Below are 26,305 nucleotides of genomic sequence, written 5' to 3'. Positions count from 1 at the left end.
CCGTCTCAGAGCAAAATGTGATGGTGGTCAGATAGGTCTTTGTAAGTGAGCCTGGTGTTTGTGTACCTGTGTGTCCGCGTGTGCGGAATGTGTGCACAGCGAGTGCCGTAAACAAGCCTATAGTGAGTAATGCACATTGGTGGAAATGTACTCGTGTCCCTTGCGCATGTAAAAGTACCACTACGACAAACTATGCCATGTCCTGCCTTCAAAATCTCAGTTACAGTTAGTAAGAGTGCAGAGGTGCCATTAGCAGATTGTATAAATGGCCTATGTGACTGATATTTGAACATACATTACAAATGGTTAATGATGCATATTGTGAAAATCAAGTTTCTGCTACAGTTTTAACTACTATATATACAGTTATGGTGTTTTTTAAACCTGGGGGTCAGATCATGAGATGTTTAATTGGACAGGAAAGAGAAATATAAAGTGTAGTTACACAAATCTAATTCCGTTTTTTATGTTTTCTCTAATGCAGTGATGGTCGACAATGTGAAATGTTGTAGTGCGATCTATAAAGTAAAGTCCAGTGCAGTACAAGAAATTTGTACTTAAGTATTATACCTGAGTAAACACACTGATAACGTACTGTATGAGCATATGTTCATCGTCTGTATGAAAAACAGAGACAGCATTAATTGCGGAGAGGAAGTCGGCGACGATCTATACACAGTGTCGGTGTGGTACACTTTCAGGTCGGCCGGCATGTAAATGTTAAGGCCGTAAAGTCTCGCAGTATGCCAAGGGTCATCTGTGGCAGACAGGCCTACGTGCAGATTGGCGTGCCACCAGAGATGCCATGCCTCGTCTCCACTCTCCCATGTCCGTCAGTCTCATTAAAAGCCCTGGCAGTGGCGCTGCAGCACTTTTCCTGTCCCTGCCTCCCTTCCACAGCTTCGGTCGTGGGAGAGTTCAAAGACTGAACCTCTATCTGCCTGTTTCCAAAGTGTGCTCTGCAGTGCCGTGAGCAGGTGGATGGAAACATGTAGTATCAGTGAAAGGGGGCAAATGAAAGATCTTTATTTACTTTGAAGTCACGCTCGCTCGCACAGGGGCCCCTTGGGCAAGCATGTGCTACCAATACTCTCAGCTATTGACGACGGCACAAAACACATCAATGCAAGATGTTGGTTTTTAAAAGTTCTTCAATGCATATTTACAGCAGAATCCAGGGCTTTTTGGGGTTCATTATGGTTAGGGGAACTATTTTCCCTTCATACTTCTTGAGTGGAGCCTCAAAGCAAGAAGGTTAAACCAACCAACAGACCATCCAGGGTCTTTCTGTGTGGAGTTTGCATGTTCTCCCTGTGTCTGCCTGGGTTTTCTCCAGGTGCTCCGGCTTCCTCCCACAATCCAAAGACATGCAGATTGGGGTTAGGTTAATCAGAGACTCTAAATTGACGATAGGTGTGGATGTGAGAGTGAACGGTTGGTTGTCTGTGTATGTTGGCCACAGACACCAATACTGTGAGTGTAAAAATAATATGATAATTGCAAAAATAAATTTATCGTCAGTAAGTATTGGAAGTGATTTTGATCACACTGCCTTTGACACAAGTTGCGCTCTCATGTTAAATGAAGGTGGCAAAATATGGAAAGCCCATTCAGGCCTTTCATTGCACGAAATATGGACTTATTTTCTGTTATGTATTTTACATAACAGGCTCTGTTTTATCGTACATCAGTTTGCAACAACATTTTACATCAAAACCAAATGTATGAAGCTGAAAAACCTCGCCGAGTAAATGAAAACCTGGTTGACAACATGTTATAGGCGCATTGAAGCTGAATTATCTTTTCGCAGCGCAGCAGCGACACCCTTTGGCCACGCGGGGAACAACACCACAGAGCGACTTCAATCGCAGTGCGCGTGTGTGGCCGGCGGGCGTCGCTGTTGAGTGCTGTCAAACAGCAAGGGGGGGGCAAGCGGAGAATCTCTGCTACAGCTGATTCTGTCCGCCATCTTTGACGCGAACATAAACAACGCCAAGCGAGTGGCGCTGGCGTGTGGACGCGCCGCTGTCACCTGGCAGAGAGCGACGACGGCTTCACCCGCGCCGCGGCGCCCGACCGACCGTTTCCAAAACCAGAGATGGCGGCCGCTTTGGTCACCTGAGCGTCCGTGTCCGTCGGTAAGGAACGCGTCGTCGGTCAGTCGGTGGTCGCCGCTTTTTAAAGGGGCTTGTTGTGCGCGCGAGCGATGATGCCATGACAACGGTGCGGCGGTGACAGCCGCGCCGCGAGGCTCCTTGGGCTTTTTTTTTTTTAACTTTAATAGATGTCTGTTTTCTATTAGTTTGCTCTCGAAAACATGTGCCGAGAACGGTTACGCAAACCGTAGTGCGCTGAAATGCACACATAGCAGTGTGACCAGGCCATCGGTGTGTGTGTGTGTGTGTGTGTGCACCCAGCAACAGCAGCTGGTCGCACATCCGGACTCTCTCTCTCCCTCTCTCTCTCTCTCTCTCTCTCTCTCTCTGTCGGTGATTTCTCGTCTGAATCTCGCCAACCCGTGTTTTCACAGACATGGGCATCCTCTGCTGCCAGTGGTCGCCTCGCCGCGAGGGAGCGCAGGTTTGAAGGGGGGCGGGGAGGGCAGCAGCCTGCAGGGGGGTGGGGGGCGGCCCTTGCTGCTCGTCGGCCCCTGAAGAGATGGACCAGGAGTACGAGAGGCGGCTGCTCAGGCAGATAAACCACCAGAACGTGCCGACAGAGGCCCGCCTGTCGAAGGTGAGGCGCATGTAACAGGCAGCTGAGTGACAGTGTGACAGTGTGTGTGTGTGTGTGTGTGTGTGTGTGTGGTATGAGCAGGGGTGTTGCTATGAATTTCACGGCCCCCCTTGAAAAATATCTCCCAGGGCCACCTCTCCACCAAAATGTTTATAACCCTGCTTAAATTGGTTTTACGTGTCCGTCTCTGTCCGGCCCAGTGTGTGAGTGCCTCCTGCAGTCCTGTCAGTGTGAAGTCGGGGGACCGCTTCATTCCCACCCGAGCTGGAAGCAACTGGAGCATCAACTTCCACTACGCTAACGTGAGCAGCTCATTCCTCTCACTTGTCTTCTATATTGAATATACTGTCCATAACTGTGTGTTCATATGTGTATAATCACCTACAACAAAGGACTGATTACGTGAGGTGGACCCGACCTCCGTGTGAGTCGCCATGTTTGTTACGTCATTGTTGCATAAAACGGCCCAGAATAAGATGCAGTCGCGATAGATTTTCAGACGCTGACGGAAACCGGAAATGGAATCAACGGTGCGCCGCCACCACTGGATTCCGCCAGAAAATTACAAAAATTACACACTGGGGCTTCAAGGCCCATTAACGCTGCCTGTACGTATGGAAAGAGATGTGTCCCGTTTCAAACAATGTAACCGTCACAGACTTCCGTGCTTCCTGTATACTTTGGCACAGTCGTTAAGCAATTCATCCACCAGAGGGCAGTGCAGAGTCAAACTGGTCAAGACAAATGTAAATTCTGTCCATCCACTCCCGGCTGCCTGGCTTCATGTAATGTCACATAGATGTTTGTAGTGTCTTTGCCAACTCGCAAAGTCTCTCCTTTAAAAAGTTCTGCCGTTGTTGAAAATGTCTTCTTCGTGTCCTGTGGATGTCTTGCTTGAGCTATTGGCTTCACTGCCCCCCCACGATTTCCAGTGGTACTGCTTCGTTTCGTCCTATATCTGTAAGCTTTCAGAAGAAGTGGAGAAATGTGGACGACATGAACGCAGAGTGCGGACGGGACACTCAGACCGTATATGTGTCTAATGTTGAGCATAAATGACCCTTTTAGTCACAAAAACAGCCACAGCTCAGTAATCTGTGTGACACTGTGTCTCCACAGGAGAACTGCCGCTCTCCCAGTCAGAACCATAAAGCAAAGGACGCCAGTTCCGATTCGAGCAAAGGTCAGAAATCCTCAGCGGACTCTTGGATGCAAAGTCGCATATGTACTTACTAATTTCTAGCAGTTGCAATGTTTTAATTTTGACTTTACTCTCTCCACCTGCTGTGTTTTTCCATCACCACATCCACAGACACCGTGGCGTATGCCGCCCTGTTGAGGAATGAGTTGCTGGGGGCGGGGATAGAGGCGGTGCCAGACCCTCACACAGACGACCGGCGGCATGCAGTCCTCTCCCAAGACTCTCACAGCCTTTTTAGGGTAGGAGCCTGTTCAATTCCACAGTCATTTGGTTCCAGACGCCACTCAAACTGACTACATCATGAGGAAGTTGTAAATCTGGAAATAATGTTGGAAACACAAGGTAGCATGAAGATCTGATGTTGTGTGTCCATCCCTCTAAGACAATTTTCCACAGATCTTTACACGTGGTCACTGATCAATAGATATCTGAAATTAAAAACACTTATCATCGTCATCATTTTATATACAACTCATCAGAAAAAGCTACAAATTGAAAATTCAATTCAATTCAGAAATATGTGATAATACACATATGAACAACAATGTGAGAAATTAATATTGAGCCACAACTGTCATTAATTAAGGCAGCATAAAGAAAAATAGGAATTTTATTTTTCTATTAATCTTTTTTCCCCACTGATTGAAGGGTCAGTAAGCGATTTTAAACCAATACACATTTTGTATAATTCAGCGGATGTCTCCTCACGGCGAGGCACCTCCTAGATGTCGTTTCTGTGTGCGTGCCAGAAAAAAAGCACCTGTTGTAGAATTGTTTTTTAAATTGAAAACAAAAACAAAATGGTGTGGACTGCACAACACAACACAACACTGTGTGTGCAGTTTGTAAACATCACTCGCGGAAAATTAAAAAATCAAGCTTTCTCCAAAATCCCTTACTAACCCTTTAAGTGAAAAAAATCAATTGTTAAAAAGAAAACAAGAAAACCCTGACGCTCTGTGTTCATTCTCTGCAGTACACTGTCCACGCTAAGAGAGTGCCTTTCGATAGTGACAATGAAGTCTCACCATACTCCCTTTCTCCACTTAGTAACAAGAGGTACAGTATGCCGCCTTTACTGCAGCCTGAACGGAATTGGTGCTTAAGCACTGCTGGTTTTTGTAAACCTTCTCTGTTTCTTCTCGATGGTTCTTCAGTCACAAGCTGCTCCGCTCTCCTCGTAAACCAGCCCGAAAGATCTCCAAGATCCCCTTCAAAGTGCTGGACGCTCCAGAGCTGCAGGACGACTTCTACCTCAACCTGGTAGACTGGTCAGCGGGCAACCTGCTCAGTGTCGGCCTGGGGGCCTGCGTCTACCTGTGGAGTGCCTGCACCAGCCAGGTGAGAGGAGGAACTCAGGACATACATTTACAGTCTGGGAGAAGAAAGAAAACATCTAAGAGAAATGAAAAAATTGCTACATTTATGTGCTTTGTCACTTGTCTCAACAGGTGACAAGGTTATGTGACCTTTCAGTAGATGGAGACTCTGTCACGTCAGTTTGTTGGAATGAGAGGGTGAGCTGCCAGAACTGAACCTACAAGCTTATTCGTGTGTCATAATCGCAGGCGTATGGGGAAAATAGTTTTTTCTAAAAGGTTGATTTCTCTGGCTGTATTAGGGAAGTCTGGTCGCTGTTGGAACCCACAAGGGCTACGTTCAGATCTGGGACGCAACTGGAGGGAGGAAGCTGACCAGTCTGGAGGGTCACTCTGCCCGAGTCGGTCAGTCGGAGGAGAATGACCTGATAATAATTTAAACTTCAGCTGTTATCTTTTTTTTGTGCTGCGTATATCGTAGCAACGAACGTGTGTCATGTGTCACATAAGCAATAGCAGATGGATATTTTATAGCAACGGTGAAATATGCGACCCCTCCCCCTCCCACCCTTTGTGCCAAAGGTGCCCTGGCATGGAACGGGGAGCAGCTGTCGTCGGGGAGTCGCGACAGAGTGATCCTCCAGCGGGACATCCGAACCCCGCCGTCGGCTGAGAGGAGGCTGCAAGGTCACAGGCAGGAAGTATGTGGTCTCAAATGGTCTCCTGACCACCAGCACCTCGCGTCCGGAGGCAACGACAACAAGGTGAGAGGATTGAACAGCGTTAACAAAACCTTTTCGAGGAAATTAGCTGGTTATTTCTCCAAGTCCTTCTGTGGCAGCATCATGAGATCAGCTTGAATATACTACTAAGGTGAACAATATACGATGCCCTGAAGCTCCTGTCTTTTTCCCGGCCAGCTGCTGGTGTGGAACAGCTCCAGCCTGCTACCCGTGCAGCAGTACAGCGACCACCTGGCAGCGGTGAAGGCCATCGCCTGGTCCCCCCACCAGCACGGGCTGCTGGCGTCGGGCGGCGGCACAGCCGACCGCTGCCTGCGCTTCTGGAACACACTGACAGGTCAGGCGCTGCAGAGCACGGACACCGGCTCCCAGGTCTGCAACTTGGCATGGTCCAAACACGCCAATGAACTGGTGAGGGGCGTACACACACACACACACGTACCACCCTGGAGACAGTGTGCGCAGATATTTTTAGATATTTTCTGCGTGAATGAGTAGTCCGCGTGATCAAGTAGCTATGGATTAACGACAACATAGTAATCAATCAAATGTAATGAAAAGAACATGTAATCACACAACAGCCAAATACCATGTTTAATGTTATTACTATAAGGCTGGATGGTGTGAAAATGTAAAACATTATCAGAAAACAAGTAATAGAGATGTTTGGACAGTATCTGGCAATGAAGTCTGGATAGTCTGACGTAAAAAGGCCTTGAATTACTTGAATTGGACTAGTTAATATATACATAGTTTTCCAGTTATTCAGAATTACATATAATCCTATACAGTATTTCTGCATTAGCGATCGACTGTAAATCATGATTCAGATGTTCAGTTTTTGTTGGTAAAGTATCAGAAAGGTGCTGATTCAACTGTGTGGGAACTAAAACATTAGAGAGCATCTTTCATCATAACACAGTTTAATACAACACAACATAATTCCAAGCAGAAAAATGTGTTTTTCTTTTTCCACATTTGTTTCATATTTAATATCCATTTCTCTGTTTCCAGGTGAGCACTCATGGCTACTCTCAGAACCAGATCCTGGTGTGGAAGTATCCGTCACTAACGCAGGTGGCAAAGCTGACAGGACACTCGTACAGAGTGCTGTATCTGGTGAGGCGGCATGTTCACATGACACTGTATGCAATACACGTGTCCAGAGTTTTCAAGTCCTGCATTTAGAAAAATCTTATTTAAAGTAAGAGCTCATAAAATTTTACAAAATGTACTCATCATGCGCCCACGTTTCTCCTTTAGTTCTGATTTCCAGTAACGTTGAGCTTTTTCTGAGTATGTTGAATGTCCTGTTCCCAAAGAAAAACGGACAATATCATCGTTTTCACCCTTTCATCCTCCCTCCGCAGGCGGTGTCGCCCGACGGGGAAGCCATCGTAACTGGAGCTGGGGATGAGACGCTGCGTTTCTGGAACGTCTTCAGCAAGACGCGCTGCACCAAGGTACGGTGCATTTCACATTTGCAGGAAGTTTACTGAATGAGGTCAGGAAAATATTAGTCTTAATTCCAGGCTCTCTGTAAAACACTGAGGACTTTGTGGTGATGAAACAGCAGCTTTAAGAGTTGAAATCACAAGTAAATAACAGACTATATAATATCTCACTTAAAATTCTGTAATTTCACCCTCGGATAGATAATACCAAATGTGGATTCAAGGACAATTTGACATGTTGTGATGTTTAAATATGGTCGTTGTCCCTCAGGAATCAAAGTCGGTGCTGAATCTCTTCACGCGAATACGATAGTGAGCGGCCCCGTGAAGACTCAGCTGTGGTTGGACTGTACTATCACACAGCGACGCTCACGGACCGGCCACTCCGCCCTGCTCGTCACGGCAAAGTCCTCCACAACGACAATAAGACGGCAATCCCTCAAGTCCGCTTTTTTCTACAGCCTCAACTTCAAACCGAACTTCAACTGCCATCCCTCACAGTGATGTCACTGGTAAAAAAAAAAGACAAATAAGCAGCCTATTGTCAGGACCTGTTTTCTGCCTAAAAAAAGGTGGGTCGTGTTTTTCTTTTCCGTTGTGTACAGTAAGTGATTCAATTGTTTTACTATCTATTAGCAGAAATACACATCTACAAGAGATCTGAGCTCTATCATGTAACGGCGTCACATTTTTAAACGGATCTGCCTCATAGCAGAAAGAAGGAGGAGGAGGAGAAGAAGAAGAAGTCTTGTTCGGGTGGGGAGGGTTTCTATATTTTGATAATGTGTGAATAATGCTCGACAGCGGTATACAACAGAGGAAAAACAATAAACGCGTGAACACACTCACACAGTTGCTCGTGCAGCTGGAAAGAAAGAATCTGTTTATTGGTGTTTTGTCTGTCGTCGGCGGTTTGAATCCGTGTGTATCCTTGTGAAACCTGTTTTCATTTCATCCTCCTTTTGGGCCGACAACGGTGTTTCGTTACAATCATGTTGCACAGAGGCTCATTCCTCATAATAGTCCACTCCCTCTGCGCTTCCGCTTTGGTTCAGTCTAGTTTTTTGCCTACTTTGTTTTTGACCGCCCTCAGCAACCCACTGAGTAAAAGGAAAAGTCGGGTGCATCACACACCGGCAGCTCAGACTAGTACTCTGAGAATCCCGACCCCTGCAGGCCTCGACACAGCAGAGAAAACTCCCTCACTATCTCCTTAACGTGACGCTTGTTGCTTTGCTCCCTGGAAGACAGAAGTGGATGTAAAAAGAAAAACCATTACTGACTGACATAATCACAAACGTCTTAAATATTCAGCACCATGAGCAGCACCTGATTCCTATAATGGGCTAATGATTTTATTGTATTTTCCTTTTTTTGAATCTATTTTTATTAATTCCCCAGTTGAGCCTGCAATTGTGGCAAACGTGATAGGTGAGTGTCTAGTACACAGACCACATGGGTGTAAATCACCTGAGAGGTGCGTCCATGGCTGCATTCCCTTACTCACTTCCCCCACACTTCCTGTTTGTCTTCACAATCCCTATCACAATAAAGGCATAAAAATGACCCCAAAAGTCACTGATCACAGGCACGAATCTCATCTCTGCAGCAGCGTTCCGTTCGGTCGAGTGGACCTTTGTTAAAATCACAATATTGGGTACAACGGCTTGTTCGTCTCTGATAGCGTCACGGATCAGTTCTTACCTCAGAAGCTGCTGACTGAAGGTGTGTTTCTGCTCCGTGGAGACCTGGGCAGAGGGGAACCCTGGGGTCTGTAGTGTTTCCTTCAGCCACTGGGCCAACAGAGCTGGACAGTGACTGTTTAGACTCAGCAGCACCTCGGAGAAAGGCTCGGTCAGGCTGCGAGGAGAGCCGCCCCCAACCGCCTGAGACGGGAATAACGCGCGGACAGTGTGTTAATATTACGGTTCGGAGACAAAATCCTTGGGAGGGAAATGCATTCACTGGATTTAAACTACTAAGCTAATAGTTTAGTTTTTTAAAGAGACAGAGAGGGTAAGAATTTCCCATTTCTCCATCTGGTTTTCACGCCCTGTGTCTTCACCTGGAGTATGGTCTCCGTCAGGAGCTTCCCATCCCTCTGCAACACTTCACCAAGAGACGGCATGTCCTTACAGCGAGGCAGCAGCTCTGTCTGCCGGGCACAGGGCAGACATAACAAGCACCTATGACCTGACTTGTTGTATTTAGACAGAAAACAAATATGGTGAAATGAACCTTTAACAGTCAGGCTCAACTTACGAAGAACAGACTGGCAGCTTTCACTGTGGGCGTCTCCGGGAACTGCAGCGATAGAATCCCTGGAGAAAACAGGATAATTATTTATTATAGTTTAATTATTATTGTTTGCTTTAGCTAACGAGACACACAAATGTGAACGGCCCAGGCTGACCTGTGAGAAAAAAGTGAAACCTTTGTCGGGTCTTGTTTCCCTGCGTTAATTGGTCCTAAAAATGTGTGTTGGACGTAACGCAACGTGCCCACGTTAATAATCGCACCAACATTTAATGTGACCATAGAATGCATCACACTAAACATTTAAAAGGAGTAAAATCATGCAAATCATTTAATTGTAATCAGTTATGATATAGTAAAATAATATGGTAATCCGATACATTTCATAAAATGTTTTTTGGAGATTCACTATTATAGACGTACAAATTTGTGCATATCTGTGAGAATGACGAGCAGGTGAAAATACTCACCACAGTAAAACAGTGCTTTTTTGTCCAGCTGATCGGACAGGTAGAACTCAGGCTTCCTTTTAAGAATCTAATGGTCAAGAACACACACGTACTGGTAGTCAGGAAATGATTTCATCTGTAGTCAGGAAATGATTTCATTTGTAGTCAGGAAATGATTTCATCTGTAGTCGGGAAATGATTGCATCTGTATTCATGTGCAGAAAACGGACAAGTGCGTTTGACCAACCTGAGCATGAAGGTGCATGAATGATTCTGCGATATCAGGATGTTCCCGTGGACCTGTAAAATAAACGTAAGATGAGCAAAGGAAAAGCAATGTCTTAAAAAGAAGAAGTAAAAAATGTGTTTGCATCACCTTGCTGAAATATGGCGAGTGTGGCTGAAGTCAACAGTTCGCTCAGGCCTCTGATGTTGGAGATGTGATGTTCGTCTCCAGCGAATATGTGAACCATCTGCCAGCAAAAAGAGGGAGAGAGAGTGAAAAACTGTTCGCAAATGCATATATTGCAGTTGGAGGGATAAAGGTGGGGTTTTTTAAAGGCCCTGATCTGTGTGTGGGGGGGGGGGGGCGCACCTGCCGTGCCAGGTCCAGTGCAGAGGCTTGTGGGAAGGCGCTGTAGATCTGCGCCAGCATCTCACTCAGCTGAGCCACCATAGGCCCAAAATCGTGTAGGAGGGTTCGCACGGATTTATCAAATACGGCACACACTGCCTGCAGGGGGCAAGTGGAGAGTTGAGTGAGTGAGTGGGAGTCATTAAATGCACACACACACACACACACACACACACACACACACGACTACATACACATACATATTAATGCGAGCAATAAAAGCCCTCCTACCTCCACTACCTCCGAGTCGTCAAGCCACTTGCTGAGGATGGTCTGGATCAGTGTGAACACTTGTTGTAGCACAACCACAACCTGAAAACATTGAATACCGACCGTTCAAATGTATTTAATGTCAAATACTAAAATTAAGTATTTCAGTGGTATGATATGTGATAGGAGAGTTAGTGGTACGCTGGTATAAAAGTGTTGCATGCTGCTATTTTGAGCTGAACTCACTGGGTGTTGTGTGGTCTGTGAGGGGGGGAGTCTGGGACTGGCTGCTGGCTCCAGGTCGTCCGCTTGTCTGTTGATGTCCAGAGTGGTGAAGAGACTGGACAGCAGGCCCAGGATGTGGACGATGGACTGTTTGTCACTGGGATCGGGCTGTAGAGGGAGACAAAGTGGCTGGATTTTGATATGGAGCCTCTCGCCGACGGCAAACTGTGATTTGAACGTGCCTGGGTTGGTCTGCAGTCGAGATAATTAAACAACAGACAATATTGGCATCTTCCTGTAATGTGATATCTGATATATTAGATTGCGGACATTCATATTGTGGTTTTGATCTTGGCTCCCAAATCGTTACACCCCTACTTAATTTTTCAAGTAAACCCATGATCAATATTTATGCATATTAAATTTCCCAGGAAACGTATATTTACAAAAAAAATGTAAATCTACTTACAGTATACAGTAAACTCTCGTATGAATTTACATTGTACTAATTTATTGTGAAATCAAATACACTTAAATATTTGAGCAGTGTATTCAGATATACAAATTTTTTAATATTTGAACATGTAATTACCATCTTTTTAACGCTAATCCTTCAAATCCATTTACTAATCAAATACTCACATAAAGGCTATGGTGTATTGACATTTAAATGATTAAAATAATACTTTCATTAACTGTAATAATTATTAATTAAACGTGTAAATAAACATGCCAAGAATACCCAAAATAACAACTGAATTGGTATTTGATATTTAAAAATATTGTGTGCACTCAAATGCTATTTAAAAGATACTGCTATTTCTTTTTAGCCACTGACTAATACTACGAAGTGGTATTTTTAAATGTACCATAATTTAAGGTAGTCAAAGCATGATTTAATATAGACCATAAACGGTTCACTATTTCCTGGAGCGTGCGCTTCTGCTGACGCCACATACTTTCATGCAATATTCAGGATTTAGCAGCGTGTGTGAAGCCAAGTGTGACGACAGTAGTGAGATTGTTTGCTTATTGCTCCATTTGTTTGTTTGTTAGTTCTCAAAACTAATTATAGAAAAACACAAGATTTTAACCATGAATTTGACTTATTTAGGTATAAATATTTTAATGTTTGCTTAAAATGGGAAGCCATGTTGTAGGGGGGGTGATAGTGGACAAGCACCTCTATTTGATTTCAGTTTTTAAAGTTGCATGAGTTGCTCGTGACACGCACTATACCTCGTGTTGGGTCAGTGTGTCCAGCCGCTGGACGTGAGGCGTGATGAGAGAGTGAAGTCTGCCCAGGATCTCGTCGACGGGCAAGGCCGACAGCAGGAAGCCCAGGGCCTGCATCAGCCACATGCACTGGCTGCTCTGCACACAGACACGCACGGCAACACACAGACGGCGCACATCACACAGGGCGTGTCCTCAGAGCGGTGGTGGGCACATCCGCAGAATGAGATGGAACTGGGAAAATGTCAAAGGCTTTTTACTCACCTTATGGATTTCTTTGACCAGGACATCCTACGGACAAAAAAACACAGATGAGTGCCGATACGTCATCACTTTGTGCACTTTTTACACAATGATTTTCTTTTTTTTAATCAGGTGAGGCCGAGTGTCTGACCTGGGACACGGACAGGATGTCCGGAGCATAGGGGCCGAGGTCGTGTCTACACTCCCTGCAGATCCTCTTCAGAGTGGATACGCTGGACACTGACAGCTCTGCCTTCACAAGACCCTGGAGCACCATGGGTAATATGCCACCCAGCATCACCGGGTGGTCCGCCAGCCACTCAGCCAGGGATCCTGAGCAACCGGTGTGGGGGGAAAAAGAGCATCAAATGAAACACAGGTAAAAACATAAAGATATAGATTCATTGTAAGATAAGTGCGAGAAAGGAAAAGGAATCTGGGCAGGTACCGATGGTGTACATGACGGTGTCGGCCAGCATAACGTTGCTGATGTTGATTCTGGGAATCAGACCAATGAGACCGGGGATGACATCGGAGTAGTTCACATCTATGGTCTCAGCGATGGACTGGAAGCCGAATAACAGGGCCTCTGTGTCCTTGAGAGGGAGGGGATGAGACGTCAGATCAGAGGAGGAGAAGGAGGAGGAAACACTAATAGATATCAAGATCTGCGCAAAGTCAGGGAGGAACCGAGTTACCTGCCATATCGCCGACTGTTGCGGGTCCATCAGCTGTCTGCCCAGCCTGTCGTAGAGGTTGCTGAGCAGCTCCGCCCCCAACATTTCATAGACATACATCAGAGTGTCAGAGATGTCGACCCTATGAAGCACAACAGACGAGGAACCAGAGCTCAATCTGTAGCTTCCGTTTTTAGCGTCCAAATGAGGAAGACATTTATTTTTGGGGGGAAAAGAAATGTGCTTGTAGAATTTGAGGAGCCAAAAAAAATTGCTTTTTGTCCACTCAAGGCCAAAAGTCTTTCTCGTAGAGGAAGGACTACAATCCAATGTCAGGGGTCCTTAAAAACTTCTTACCTGTAGATTCTGAACTGCTCCTTGTCATCAGAAGACCAGGATGTGAATTCCTCCTGCGAGGGATAGTGGGATTTATGTAGCAGCACGTCCACCAGTTGGAAGTAAACGGGCCTGTAAACCTGCAGGTAGACCGCCTGTTTCTCCTCCTCGAACGACAGGATGTCGTCCTGAACACGCAGGACATAATGGTGAGAACGACAAAAAACCTGCCCGACAAAAATACACGTACATGTTTAATGCTCAGAATCTACAAAAATGCTACCAGTCACCTGCAGAGTGTACCAGAAGGTGAGTGTGAGGGAGCTGGTGGTCTCGCTGACCGGGTAATGACCAGGGATACCAGTACAGTACAGAATCATGTTGACCAGAGCCAGATACTCTTGCCAGTGATCCACCTGTTCCAACAAAACCCTGTCATACAAAAGCACAACGATCCGGAATTAAAAAATATATATATATTATAGTCAGATACTGAGGCAAGGTTATGGGTTGAGGTTGTGTACGTGTGTGTGTGTGTGTGTGTGTGTGTGTGCATCTATGTGCACCTGGAGTGTGTCTCTCCCATAGCAACAGCGATGCGACAGATACCATGTGAGGTCTCCATGTCCCCGTCCTGGACCGCTGCCTTCAGCTGGTCATGGAGCCCCAGCACCAGAGGCATCAGGCTCACCAGAGCGTCGACGTACCTGCGCACACGCGTTCTCGTTCACACACCTGAAAAATGAAAGCCGTGACTTTGTGACCTTGTGACCCGGCAGCGTTTCTCACCTCTGGCAGTCAGGCTGTGATATGGCGTCGACTATCGTCTCCACGGCCGTGTCAAACAGCTCCGGGTCGGACAGTGCCGTGAAACATTCCTGGACCAGTTCATGACTCTCCCCCAGTGGCACATCCAGCGCCACCCAGCTGGACAGGCAGCGCAGCACCTTGTCCTTCACCCGGTTCGACGAGTCCTGGCTTTGAAGGAGCTGACACAGCATGGGGCACACCACCGCCCACTCGCCGGCCAGGGCCTCTCTCAGCTGCGTGCGGCGAGCCTGAGCCAGCCGGCTGCTCTGGAACTCCTCCGGGAGTACGGTGAGGAGCTCCAGCAGCGCCAGGCAGTGCGCGTGGGGGTCCTGCGAGGCCTCCGCGCCGGGGCCACCTTCGGAGGCAGGTTTCTGCGGTTGGAACGCCCTCACCATGTCCGCGACCGGCTGCAGCCACGCCTGGGGGATCAGGTTGAGAGCCATGGAAGCCAGGGACACACACAGACGGGTCAGCACCATTTTGGGCCCCGAGGAGAAGCGCAGGATGTGGTCGAGGAGCTGTATCCTGAGGCCCTCGTGCTGGTCCGTGGGTAGGTCGCTCCAGTGACGGGAGATCTTGGTGTGGAGGGTGCTGGCGCCGAAAAACTGAACCTCTGGCAGCTGCAAAGCGACAGTCTCTCGTTATGAAGACATTGTCACAGATGAAAACATCCACGTGTCTCCTGCTCTGAATCACAACTTTAACCACATAAACGCTTGCATGATGTTCTTCAGCAGTTTAGGTTGGGAATGTGAAATGTATCGTTGTAGAGATTGCGGAATAAACCGACGGCTAACAGACCTTGTCCGGGCTGAGCAGGGCCCAGCAGAAGTGCCAGGCCTGCGCAGAGCCCTGGGCCTGGGTCAGCCACTCCTGGGCCACATTCTTACGCTCCATGTCCGGATCGAAGTAAAGCTGGTAGAGAGCCTGGAGGAGTTAGGACAAGGGAATGAAAGGAGAACTATGACGATAATGCAACGATAGGTATAAGGACACTGTCCAATATTGATGGGAGGGGGTGGGGGCGTAAAAATAGATCAATTAATCCTCCCACCCCCTATTTTCCATCTATATTGCCTGGGGGGGTGTGGCAGGCACCTGCTCATACATGTACAAGAGTTAATTGCAGAGCTGCAATTTCGCCCATGCATTAATAATCGTGCATACTGGATGACTAATTGTCTGAATAGGGTAAAGAAAAATGTGTTGTCTTGGCAACTAATCCAGAGCACATGGTGTTAGTTATTATTAGGACAGCATATGCTTATGGCCGGTATCGCCTTACAAAAAGTCCAGTCTGTCTCATCTCCCCCTATGCTATTACCTGAGTTATTGGATCAAAGAAAACATATATTTCCATATCAATATGAGCTGAAGCAGCAGCTCCTCTTTGTTTTATTTTTTATGTGTGTTTTTTTTTTACAAGGGTGTGTTTTCAAATGAGCACCAGTGTTTTGAGTGGAATTAGAGAAGCTGCATCTGCGGGCTTGAATACACCACATTTTCATTTTAGAAAAAATACAGGATGGTTACTGACAACAACTGTCACTCACCGATTCCACATTCTCCACCGTTAACTCCAACTCCACCGGGCTGTCTGCCCCCGGGTTGGCCGGACGCTCCATCTGGCGCAACTTTGAAGGTGTCTCCCCGTTGCCCCCTGGAAAAATCCCTCAGAAGAAGAAATCAAACCCTTTGATCGATGGGAGAAAAAAAAAACCCGGATGATCAGAGCGAGCTGTCCACTGTCCTTCCCAGCGTTGCTGACAGAGGACGCGGCGGGTCACTCCACTCAGCTGTCTACACAGTACACATGTGGGCAGTGCGCTCGGGCGTGACGACACAGCCCACTGACCTGTGGGGGCCTGGGGGGAAAAGTTGTTGTCTCCACACTATTACGCGCCAGCAAACCCATCACACTTATTCAGGCTTCGGCTTGCCCCTGAACCCGTTCCACGCACCGGCAGCGACAAACGAGCACGGTGCAAAACTTGCGGTGCGCGCGTCCTGACGCAGGCAACTGCGCCTCTGACGCACCGGCAACCGCCTGGAGCGGCGGGAGCAGGAGCGACTGCAAACGGATGCGTTTCGGTTCGGAATGGATGCGGACGCGAGAGACAGACAGTGATGGGTTGGGGGGGGGGCACAGGAGAGATGGGGAAGCATGAGTTGGCAGTGGGCGCAGTGACACTTATCGCTCTTTCACAATAAAGGGGCACGCGTCCGGTCTCTCCGCGCCGCTCCCACCGCCGCCCGCCATGCGGGCCCCACCCCTGCTCCTCTTCTGCCCGACTCCCTCTGGGTATTTTTAGCGCCGGTGATGTGCCCTGTCACACCACGTAACGGAAACCACCTCAGAGCCGAGCAGGCAGCAGGCAGCAGGCTTCAGAGCAGCCGTGTGGAGCGCGCCCTGCTCCGCGTTACTGAGATCTGCAGGAGGCGAAGAGACCGCGGAGGAGATGACAGTAACGATCCATTTGGTGGTGTTGTTCGTGTTGGCGGTTCTTACCGGCTCATCGCAGACGAGAGGTAAGGTGTCATCCCGGCGCGCGCGCGCGTGCGTGCGTGCGTAGTTTTAATGTGGTCTTTACATGCTGACGTGAGCTGGGCCCGTTATTCAGCGCACGAGGCTCTCCGCTGCTTATCGTTCTTTCATATATGCATTATTATTATGATGTAACATAGTTAATACATCTGCTTCCTCTGTTTGCCTCAGCTCCAGATCATTGAGGTGACCACGTCTCTCTCTGCACTGTGGCACCTTTTATTGTGATTTGTTCCCACCAGTCTCCTATTCATTTATTTTAACTTTTAATGTATGCACACTTTATGAAGACTCCTCAATGTATATCATTTTTTACTTCATTTAATTAGTTAGTTGTCAGAATATTGATTGTCAACTTTCTTGATAATCGATTAATAAATGATTAGAATTTGCTCCTGTAACAACTACACGATTATCCTTTAGTCGACTGGCAGATAATTAATTGGAAGCTATATGCTGATTGTCAGTTAATCATTTTGAGTCATAGTCCCCCCCCCCCCAGATTCTCACATGTAAATATTACGGGTTATTATTTAAATCTTCAGGGATGGTAAGCTGATTATCTTTAGTTTTTGGACAGTTACAAGATGAGTTGTGTGAGGGGACCGTTTTGTTGTAAAGACACAATTTTATAGACAAAACAATTTTCTGTTATTAATTATGAATTATCTTTTCTTTTACAGGTCAGAGCAGTGTTGCCCCGCCTGTCTTCATCACCCAGTCTGCCTTCCAGAGCCACGCTAACACCTCAGCATCTCCCGACCTAACAGAGGATCCAGGGAACGAGGTCCCCAAGAGGACACGCGATCCCGCAAGCAGGGATGAAACCATGACCATCACCGGGACCAAAGGATCAGTCGATCCGGAGAATGTCACGAACGCAGTATTTGAAACTGGCTTGTTGAGCATGAGCTCTGCGGCGGCAGCAACACCTCCACGCGCGGATGCGGCAGTCGTCGCGAGCGCTCACACCGGTGCGGCCTCCTCTCCAGGTAACACTGTTCCATGTGTCTGCTTCTGAAAGGTCAGGGCCTTTTATAGGTCACAATCATCAAAACAGGAAATGATGGTCATCTTCTCATCCATAACTCTGCATCTATAATTTTCCAGTCCATTCTGTTTACTTTGTCCAGCCTAGACTCTTAAAATAAACCTACCCGCACTGCCTGAAGAGCTGCCTGTTTGAAAACACAGTCTCTCTCCTCAGACTCGGCTCCATTACCGGCAGCATTCCGGGATCATGGCCCCCCTGACCCCCCCTGACCCCCCGCATGACTGGACTGAGATGGAGAATGTGTGTGGTTACTTCATTTAAGAGATTCCCTTTTATAGATCAGTTAATTATAGCCCCCGCCGCTGACGCCATGTTGCCACTTTGAGGAGCACAGGAATAACAAACACAGCGTGACATAAGGCCATCCAGATCACACTCTAGCTCCCGCTTTAGCCGCCGTCGTCATTCGTCACCTCTGTCGCTGTCGAATAATGTGGTGTGTTTGTGTGCGTGTTAAAATCCAGCAACGTACAGTCTGACCTGTTTCAACTCTATGGTAATTTTGGTTTTGTTGATAAGGATCACGGCTGCAGCTAATGATTATTTTCATGACTGATAGGTCTATAGAAATTGTTAAGTCGTTTGGCAGTTGGGGGGCTAACCCTTCGGACACAGGGCGAGAGGTACAGGGTCACACCCTGGAGAGGCCGACGGTCTATTACAGTGTTGTCAACCTAGAGACAGTCACGCTCACATTTGCATTGCTAACCACCGCACCCCCATAACGCCCACACACGTATTTGACTCTTTGATTTTTAACAATGGTTCGTTTAATTTGCTTATTTCTGCGGGAGTTTTGGTAAAGTGTGCCCCCCTCCTGCAGCAGAACAAAATCAGTGTTCACTCTGGTGGAAAGAGGTGTGTGTATACACAGTGTACCTCTTTGTGTCTGAATCAGCCGCTGCAGCTGTAAGTTGCAGCACCGAACAGAGTGTGGATTTCATGCATGAAAATACAAACAGTGTGTGCAACCAGCCCTGCTTCTGGTTCAAACTGAATTCCTTGGCGCCTGTTGTAAGGTCAGTGGGAGCCTACCCCGCTCTAATGAGGGTGTAGTTAGAGTTACCTCTGGCTGCGGTGTGTGTATGGTCCATCTCCTTTGAAGAATTCTCTGTACTGTTTGGAATTGATACAGCACTGCCCTCACATCCACCTCTTTCAGCCGCTGCACACGGCCTTTCATCCACACCACCTCCGTGGGGCACCACCCCTCTGCATCGCATCTCACCTGCCGAGAGCAGAGCGCCCCTCACCGGTGATCCCCCCACCGCTGTTTCAACTCAGCCCGCCCACACGGTGCAGGGCACAAGCTCCACAGCCCGCTCCTCCACCGCCCAGCCGCAGTCCGAATCACTGACCATAGACCGCCCTTTGACCTCAGCTCTCGGCCCTGCGGGGCCAAGGCACAGGGAGGTCCCATCTGAACTTAACATCGGGGATGAAGGTATGGTGATGGAGCATTCGTTTAGGCCTCGTCTATTGGTTTTATTTCAGTTCTAGTCTGTTTCATTATGCTTGTCCATCCCTGTGTGAGGCAGACCTCAAGGTGCCCAGACACCGCCCAAGCTCCCCTTTAGACCCCCTGCTGGCTGGTCTGCTGTCAGTGTTCATCGTCACCACTGCCATCATCTTCGTCGGCCTCTTCCTCAAGCTCCGCCAGCGGACAAACCACCCAGAGTTTCATCGGCTGCAGGATCTCCCCATGGTAAGACTTCTGTGCAGACATGATAGTAAGGTTGCAGAAGTCAGTGAATGTGTTTGGTTGTTTAAAGGGGTACTCCACCAATTTGTCTTTGATACAAAAAAGGTCATTTTACTTGTCATGAGGAGCCTGTGAAAATTGTTGTGTAGTGTCTACTGTGGCTTTAATGCCACATTAAAGGGATTTTAACATGGTGTTAAAAAGTCTGGGGTTAACTGCTGAGTTTGTTTGTTTACAAGGCAGGAAGAGTCCAATGAATGATGCAGTGCAACCAGTTGCATTATGGGAAATGTAGGATGTAGTATTTTGGAGCTTTACTCATACTCCAGAGGGTCAGGGGTCCTGCTAACCTAACAGGAATTATTTAATGCGCAATTTGAGTATAGCAAGACCTGAATATACTTTTCTAATACTATATATTTCAGGGGCTCCACATATTACATATCAAAAGTCACAAGTTAACTTATGCCCTGTTAAAAAAAGAACTACAAAACTGAGCCTTTTAGTTTTACGCAATATGCTCTCGTAGCGCAACATTCATTATAATTTCATAAACTGGGGCTCTAACGTCATTATTAAGAACTGCATCTGTATCTCATAATGTACAACTTGTCATTTAGTTTGGTTTTAATAATCTTCTCCAGGATGATTTGATGGAGGACACGCCACTCTCCAGGTACACTTACTGAGGGGAGCGTCCACTCAGTCATTAGAACAGAACCACGGTGGACACCAGAGGACGACCTGTTGGGTTGTGGGCAGCTGCATCTCTGCTGATGAAGTTTCCCCTTGTGACTGAGTGTCAGTGTGATCTGCTGCTGTGTGTGAGGGATTCTTTGAGAACATAGAATATTTTAAATAAGAGGGGTTTTTTTGCAACACTACAACTTTTTCCCACATTCCCTTTAAGGAAAAGGAGATCTACAGTCTGGTGGGTTATCTTTGTATCCCTGACTTGACTCCTTATGGTCGCACAGCACTTTAATGTGGCAAGAATGGTCACAACGACTTCTAGAGGACATGTGAGGTAATGCGGATCAAGGTTGCATGTACAGTAGTCATTCAATGTACACTAGCTGACCACCTCAGGATATCCAGCGAGGCATCAGAGAGTAATAGGCAAAGACAAAAGGAGAATATAAAGTAATTTGAGACACATCGAAAAGTTGACAACATGCCCCAAATGATTAAGGAAAATGAATTGTGATCCCTTAGGTGACCAAATATTAGTGAAGTGCACTTTCACACCATGTTGCCAGGTTGCACGTGTTGTCTTAAAGCCGAGGTCTTGCAGAACATCAAAAAATAAATAAATAAGAGCAAGTGATATACAGTCTGTTGTAAAAACAGACCAGTTCTGTAACAGTAGATATTATTATCATTCAATTGTTCACACATCAACTAAATTATATGTGGTAAATATTTATGGCTGCAGCCTTTTTAATGTGTAGTTATATGTGTTATGGAACTTGTATCATCATAGTCTGATGCTGGTTTATAAAACTTGAATTTGGTTATTCTGCTCTGATGAATATTGAATCCACCAATGCACACGGAGAAGACCCTGCTTCACTAAATAATCACTTTACTATGTGTAAAATGTAAAGGACAAACTGCTACTACTATTGTTAAATGTGCTCATATTTATATAGTGCAAAGGTTGAGCAGCATCAGGGAAGTTTTTTGTTACCTGTATCAGTATTATTTGGGAGTATTGTGCTGATGTTCTGTTGTACCAAAATTTTTACCTGGTGTTACTTTATTATTAAGTGCCATTAGTGATGTATGATATGCCATTGACATGTAGACTGTAAGACTTTGTTGATATATTTTCTGTTTGATAATAAAACACAAACCACTACAAAGACCCAAGTTGAACGTTGACAGTGTGGGATGTTGTTTTATGATAGCAATGATATGAGGGTGAGCTTTACGCATTATGCTGTGTCATTGTAATTTGTATGAAGGCAAGTTTCTTTTGTCACTCAGGGAATTTGCCTCGACAAGTCACGTGAGGAAATACTTATCTTAGATAAAGAAAGCCACTCCCTTAAACACACTGCCTATCCCCATTCAACTCCCAATAAAAAAAGAAGCACAAACAGATTTACTACCAATGTTAATAACATCAGTTTTCCGTAGGAGAAACATCAAGAAAAATAAGACAAGTGTGATTGGAATTATGTTTAAGCATGACAGCAGCATTAATATAGACTAACCATATTCGTTTGTACATTCATGCGCAAACATGGACCTTTTCACCACACACTGGGTTCTACTCTGTCCATCAAACATGGGAGTGTACCCCCCTCTGAAATTTCCCTTTTTATAACATTATCTTCATTTGTTTATTGCAAAAACAGACTATATGAAAAGTAGCGTGGCAAATTCATTTAAAATATCAAAATCAGGGAGCAGGTGAAAATGCTATTGAGGCAAACTGACTTGTGATCGGAGAAGGAGTGTCAGTGTGTGAAAAAACCACATCCCTCATGTTAAACCCGTCAGGTCACTTGACAACTGTTTCCTTTGGGAGGGTTAGCATGCATGCTTCAAGGTACATCATATGTTTTATGTAGTGGTCTTTTTAGTAATAATTATTTCACTGAGCCCAACCTGAAGTCTCTGTCCTCATCAACAACAGTGAGCATGACGGAAGGGCCCGATCTGCGGTCCCGTCCAACCCAAGAGGTGGCGGCCGAAGTTGGCTGTGGTCAGGATCATCCCGAGCAAAGCCAGGTTGCCAAATGCTCCCCGCATTCTCTTTTTCGGATCTGATTGGGGTGAAGAAAAACATTCATACATCAGCTATAGCTTATGGTAAAAAAAAAGGGGAGAGGCAGAGTCCACCCTTAACAGGTCTCCAGTCTGTCACAGACATAAACAACCACTAACCTAAACTAATAACCCCACCTGCATGTCTTTGGACAATGAATGAAAACATTTTCTCACCTCCTGTAGAATATCCATGTGCATACACCTCTCTGCCTAGAATCCATACAGCTCCAAGTCCACTGGCTAGACGCTGTGACACACACACACACACATACACATAACAGACTCAGATAGGACAAGAAAAGTACACATTCCTCTGAGAATTCCTGCATACAATGGCCCTATCATTTCTATCAAATCCGATCAAAAAGTCTTTAACTCAAACTTTGTGTTGTGATTTCTAAAATATATATGTAACACATTAGACTGCAAGTGGTATCTTAGTGCTGTGGTTGTATTATTATTATTATTATTATTATTATTTTTATAACACACTTACAGGACAATGCAAACCACCAACGGCCAGGCAGAAGAGGAAGGCTGGGTACATTTCCACGCTAAAGAGAGGTGATGAGAGTAGGTTAATTCTAACTTCATTTTCAATCTTGTAGTAACTATGAAAGCTTGGTGCAACATCCGATCTACACTCACGTGTTCTGATGTGCACGTTGGATACAGTTGAAAATATTTCCATTTTCTTGGTCATCGCTGTACATCTGAGGATACTGCAAGGTAGGGCAAGTTTATTTGTAAAACAGGTTCAACATTCTGCCCAAGTATGAAGCAATGTCTTCGACGCACAGACTTGCTGAGGCGGTGATTAGTGGCATTGGATTGGAACATTATGGATCATATTCTGCTGTGTATCCGAACTGCAACACCTCTTAACTCACCTGCACGTTGTACTTCTTGCGAGCTTTGCCAACTTTGAACGCCAGATGTCCAATCATGACCATACTGGCAACACCAGTCAGCACCACATATCCATACTCTTTGGATAGAACGACCATCCTGACAAACCTGGCAGAGGAAAACACGACGCGATCATACAGAAACAGTGCCTATAATTGATCATAATAATAAGAAATATCATCATTTGTTTCTTTTCATTCACGTTGATACATAACCCTCCACGGTTTGTTAAGTGGACGTGACAATTGTGCGTAAACCTGTCGAAGAGGGAGCAAAGAGGCTGTGAAACCGACAGCGCACAGCGAGGACGCGTTCAAAACCGAAAGGTCAACTGAGAATTTAAGCGGCGCCATTAATGTTCATGTGACACCAACAGGCTTAGAGAGCAGACGCGGTGACAGTCCGCGGCTCTGACAGTAACGCGGCGTTTTTACCTTCACGATTGCGCCAACAACTGTAACACTCCGACGGAAAACACAGAGCAGCGACCCAAGTTTTCTGCTTGATACGGTTCCGGGTGCGCAGAGGCAGACGTACCAGGCGGCACACAAACGCACAGTGGGCGTGGTCACCGCTTGGAGTAGACGGTCCTTTCTCTTTTTTTTTCTTTTTCTCTCGTCAGATTCAGAGGGCGGTTTACAGCTCGTATAGCTGCTATGTGTGCTAAATGTCAGGGGAACACCCAGACTCACTCGTCCGTGCAGTCACTTGCATTCGACTTTAATAATCAGTCCCATGTATGAGCTTTGCGCGCAGGCTTTACTGCTAAATCACGTACGGCACCTTCTCACTCAGGTCACCAGGTTAAAAATGAAAATCCCCGTGGAAAATAACGTAGACGTCATGTAAAAAAAAACAGCGTTAAGGATCACGGGATCCATTGGAGTTCATACTCTTTTTTTGGTTTATTAAATGTGTATGTAAACATTCTGACCACCAGGGGGTAGTGTAGGGACACTTTTTGTTTGTGTGGAGATGTCACAAGCGTCACAGAGACAGGTGTTTTAAAGGGATAGTGGTGGATGTGGTGTTTTCACACACTGCCACTCCCGCATTTATGAAAGATCCAGAAGTCAGTTTGCTGTGATAGGATTTTTTACCTTCTCCCTGATATTTTGCCACACGACTTTTCATATTATGTGTTTTTGCAATAAACAAATCAATATAATGTTATAAGAAGGACAATTTCAGGGGGAAGTACACGTGTTTGATGGACAGAGTAGAACCCAGTGTTTGGTGAAAAAGTCCAAGTTCTTGCATGAATGAACAAACGAATATGGTTAGTCGATATTAATGCTGCTGTCTTAAACATAATTCCAATCATGATTGTATTTTGTTATTTTTCTTGACGTTTCTCATACTGAAAACTGATGTTATTAAATGTTACACATTGGTAGTAAATCTGTTTGTGCTTCTTCTTTTATTGGGAGTTGAACGGGGATAGGGAGTGTTTTTAAGGGAGTGGCTTTCTTTATCTAAGAAGAGTATTTCCTCACGTGACTTGTCGAGGCAAATTCCCTGAGTGACAAAAGAAACTTGCCTTCATACAAATTACAATGACACAGCATAATGCGTAAAGCTCACCCTCATATCATTGCAAATCATAAAACAACATCCCACATTGTCAACGTCAACGTGGGTCTTTGTAGGGGTTTGTGTTTTATTATCAAACAGGAAATATATCAACAAAGTCTTACAGTCTACATGTCAATGGCATATCATACATCACTAATGGCACTTAATAATAAAGTAACACCAGGTAAAAACTTTGATACAACAGAACATCGGCATGATACTCCCAAATAATACTGATACTGGTAACAAAAAACTTCCCTGATGCTGCTCGACCTTTGCACAAATGCAATATGCGCAACCAAATACATTTAACAATACCAGTAGTAGTTTGTCCTTTACATTTTACACGTAGTAAAGTGATTATTTAGTGAAGCAGGGTCTTCTCCGTGTGCATTGGTGGATTCAATATTCATCAGAGCAGAATAACCAAATTCACGTTTTATAAACCAGCATCAGACTATGATGATACAAGTTCCATAACACATATAACTACACATTAAAAAGGCTGCAGCCATAAATATTTGCCACATATAATTTAGTTGATGCGTGAACAATTGAATGATAATAATATCTACTGTTAGAGAACTGCTCTGTTTTTACAACAGACTGTATATCACTTGCTTCTATTATTATTTTTTTTAAATGTTCTGCAGGACCTCGGCTTTAAGACAACACGTGCAACCTGGCAACATGGTGTGAAAGGTACTAATTACTTGATTACTTGATATTCTCCTTCTGTCTTTGCCTATTACTCTCTGATGCCTCGCTGGATATCCTGAGGTGGTCAGTTAATGTACATTGAATGACTACTGTACATGCAACCTTGGTCGGCATTACCTAATTTTTCCTTGTGGGCGTTGTGACCATTCGGGCCACATTAAAGAGCCCCAGTTTATGAAATTATAATGAAGGTTGACCTACGAAAGCCTATTGCATATTAGACTAAAAGGCTCAGTTCTATAGTTGTAGTATTTTGTAATAGGGCATAAGTTATCTTGTGTCTTTTGATATGTAATATGTGGAGCCCCTGAAGTATATAGTATAAGTAAAGTATATTAGCATACATGTCATGCTATACTCAAATGGGGGATTAAATAGTTCCTGTTAGAAAAAACAAAATGTCTACTTAGCCACTGCCCCTCTGGAGTAAATGAGTAAAGCTCCAAAAAAGAACATCCTACATTTCCAATAATGCAACTGGGCACAGTCACTT

General features: G+C 45.6%; 4 protein-coding genes across 6 annotated transcripts; 2 read left to right on the top strand and 2 right to left on the bottom strand.

Annotated features, from left to right (window-relative positions):
- The first annotated feature begins 1,948 nt into the window (after window positions 1–1,948).
- On the top strand, window positions 1,949–8,332 carry fzr1b (fizzy/cell division cycle 20 related 1b). The gene is made up of 14 exons (XM_035634027.2): window positions 1,949–2,138; window positions 2,531–2,736; window positions 2,937–3,038; window positions 3,856–3,919; window positions 4,049–4,176; window positions 4,914–4,996; window positions 5,095–5,278; window positions 5,389–5,454; window positions 5,559–5,661; window positions 5,839–6,020; window positions 6,177–6,410; window positions 7,014–7,118; window positions 7,370–7,462; window positions 7,725–8,332. The coding sequence occupies exons 2-14, from the start codon at window positions 2,659–2,661 to the stop codon at window positions 7,764–7,766; spliced, it is 1,464 nt and encodes a 487-aa protein (XP_035489920.1). The 5' UTR covers window positions 1,949–2,138; window positions 2,531–2,658; the 3' UTR covers window positions 7,767–8,332.
- On the bottom strand, window positions 6,906–16,610 carry LOC118310764 (importin-13-like). Of its 3 annotated transcripts, none has more exons than XM_035634024.2 (21): window positions 16,083–16,610; window positions 15,331–15,456; window positions 14,509–15,149; window positions 14,286–14,426; window positions 14,010–14,151; window positions 13,741–13,907; window positions 13,405–13,525; window positions 13,155–13,302; window positions 12,858–13,039; window positions 12,728–12,754; window positions 12,467–12,601; window positions 11,249–11,395; window positions 11,024–11,104; window positions 10,754–10,891; window positions 10,535–10,631; window positions 10,406–10,458; window positions 10,180–10,246; window positions 9,716–9,774; window positions 9,519–9,608; window positions 9,158–9,339; window positions 6,906–7,494 (listed from the first exon to the last, which is right to left on the bottom strand). In XM_035634024.2, the coding sequence occupies exons 1-21, from the start codon at window positions 16,152–16,154 to the stop codon at window positions 7,440–7,442; spliced, it is 2,871 nt and encodes a 956-aa protein (XP_035489917.2). In that variant the 5' UTR covers window positions 16,155–16,610; the 3' UTR covers window positions 6,906–7,439. The 3 variants fall into 3 exon arrangements, with proteins under 3 accessions (XP_035489917.2, XP_035489916.2, XP_035489918.2); XM_035634023.2 differs by lacking the exon at window positions 6,906–7,494 and adding an exon at window positions 8,320–8,693; XM_035634025.2 differs by lacking the exon at window positions 6,906–7,494 and adding an exon at window positions 8,712–8,993.
- A 65-nt stretch (window positions 16,611–16,675) lies between these two features.
- On the top strand, window positions 16,676–21,697 carry LOC118310766. Its single transcript, XM_035634028.2, has 5 exons — window positions 16,676–17,058; window positions 17,758–18,066; window positions 19,291–19,572; window positions 19,667–19,833; window positions 20,475–21,697. Exons 1-5 carry the CDS (start codon window positions 16,989–16,991, stop codon window positions 20,517–20,519), a joined length of 873 nt encoding a protein of 290 aa, XP_035489921.1. The 5' UTR covers window positions 16,676–16,988; the 3' UTR covers window positions 20,520–21,697.
- A 6-nt stretch (window positions 21,698–21,703) lies between these two features.
- On the bottom strand, window positions 21,704–24,113 carry mgst3a (microsomal glutathione S-transferase 3a). The gene is made up of 6 exons (XM_035634029.2): window positions 23,952–24,113; window positions 23,499–23,625; window positions 23,257–23,330; window positions 23,105–23,162; window positions 22,783–22,855; window positions 21,704–22,604 (listed from the first exon to the last, which is right to left on the bottom strand). Exons 2-6 carry the CDS (start codon window positions 23,613–23,615, stop codon window positions 22,465–22,467), a joined length of 462 nt encoding a protein of 153 aa, XP_035489922.1. The 5' UTR covers window positions 23,616–23,625; window positions 23,952–24,113; the 3' UTR covers window positions 21,704–22,464.
- Window positions 24,114–26,305: the final 2,192 nt, after the last annotated feature.

The sequence above is a fragment of the Scophthalmus maximus genome, chromosome 5 (assembly GCF_022379125.1).
Source record: "Scophthalmus maximus strain ysfricsl-2021 chromosome 5, ASM2237912v1, whole genome shotgun sequence".
NCBI lineage: Eukaryota > Metazoa > Chordata > Actinopteri > Pleuronectiformes > Scophthalmidae > Scophthalmus > Scophthalmus maximus.
This window is presented reverse-complemented; position numbering and strand designations above follow the sequence as displayed.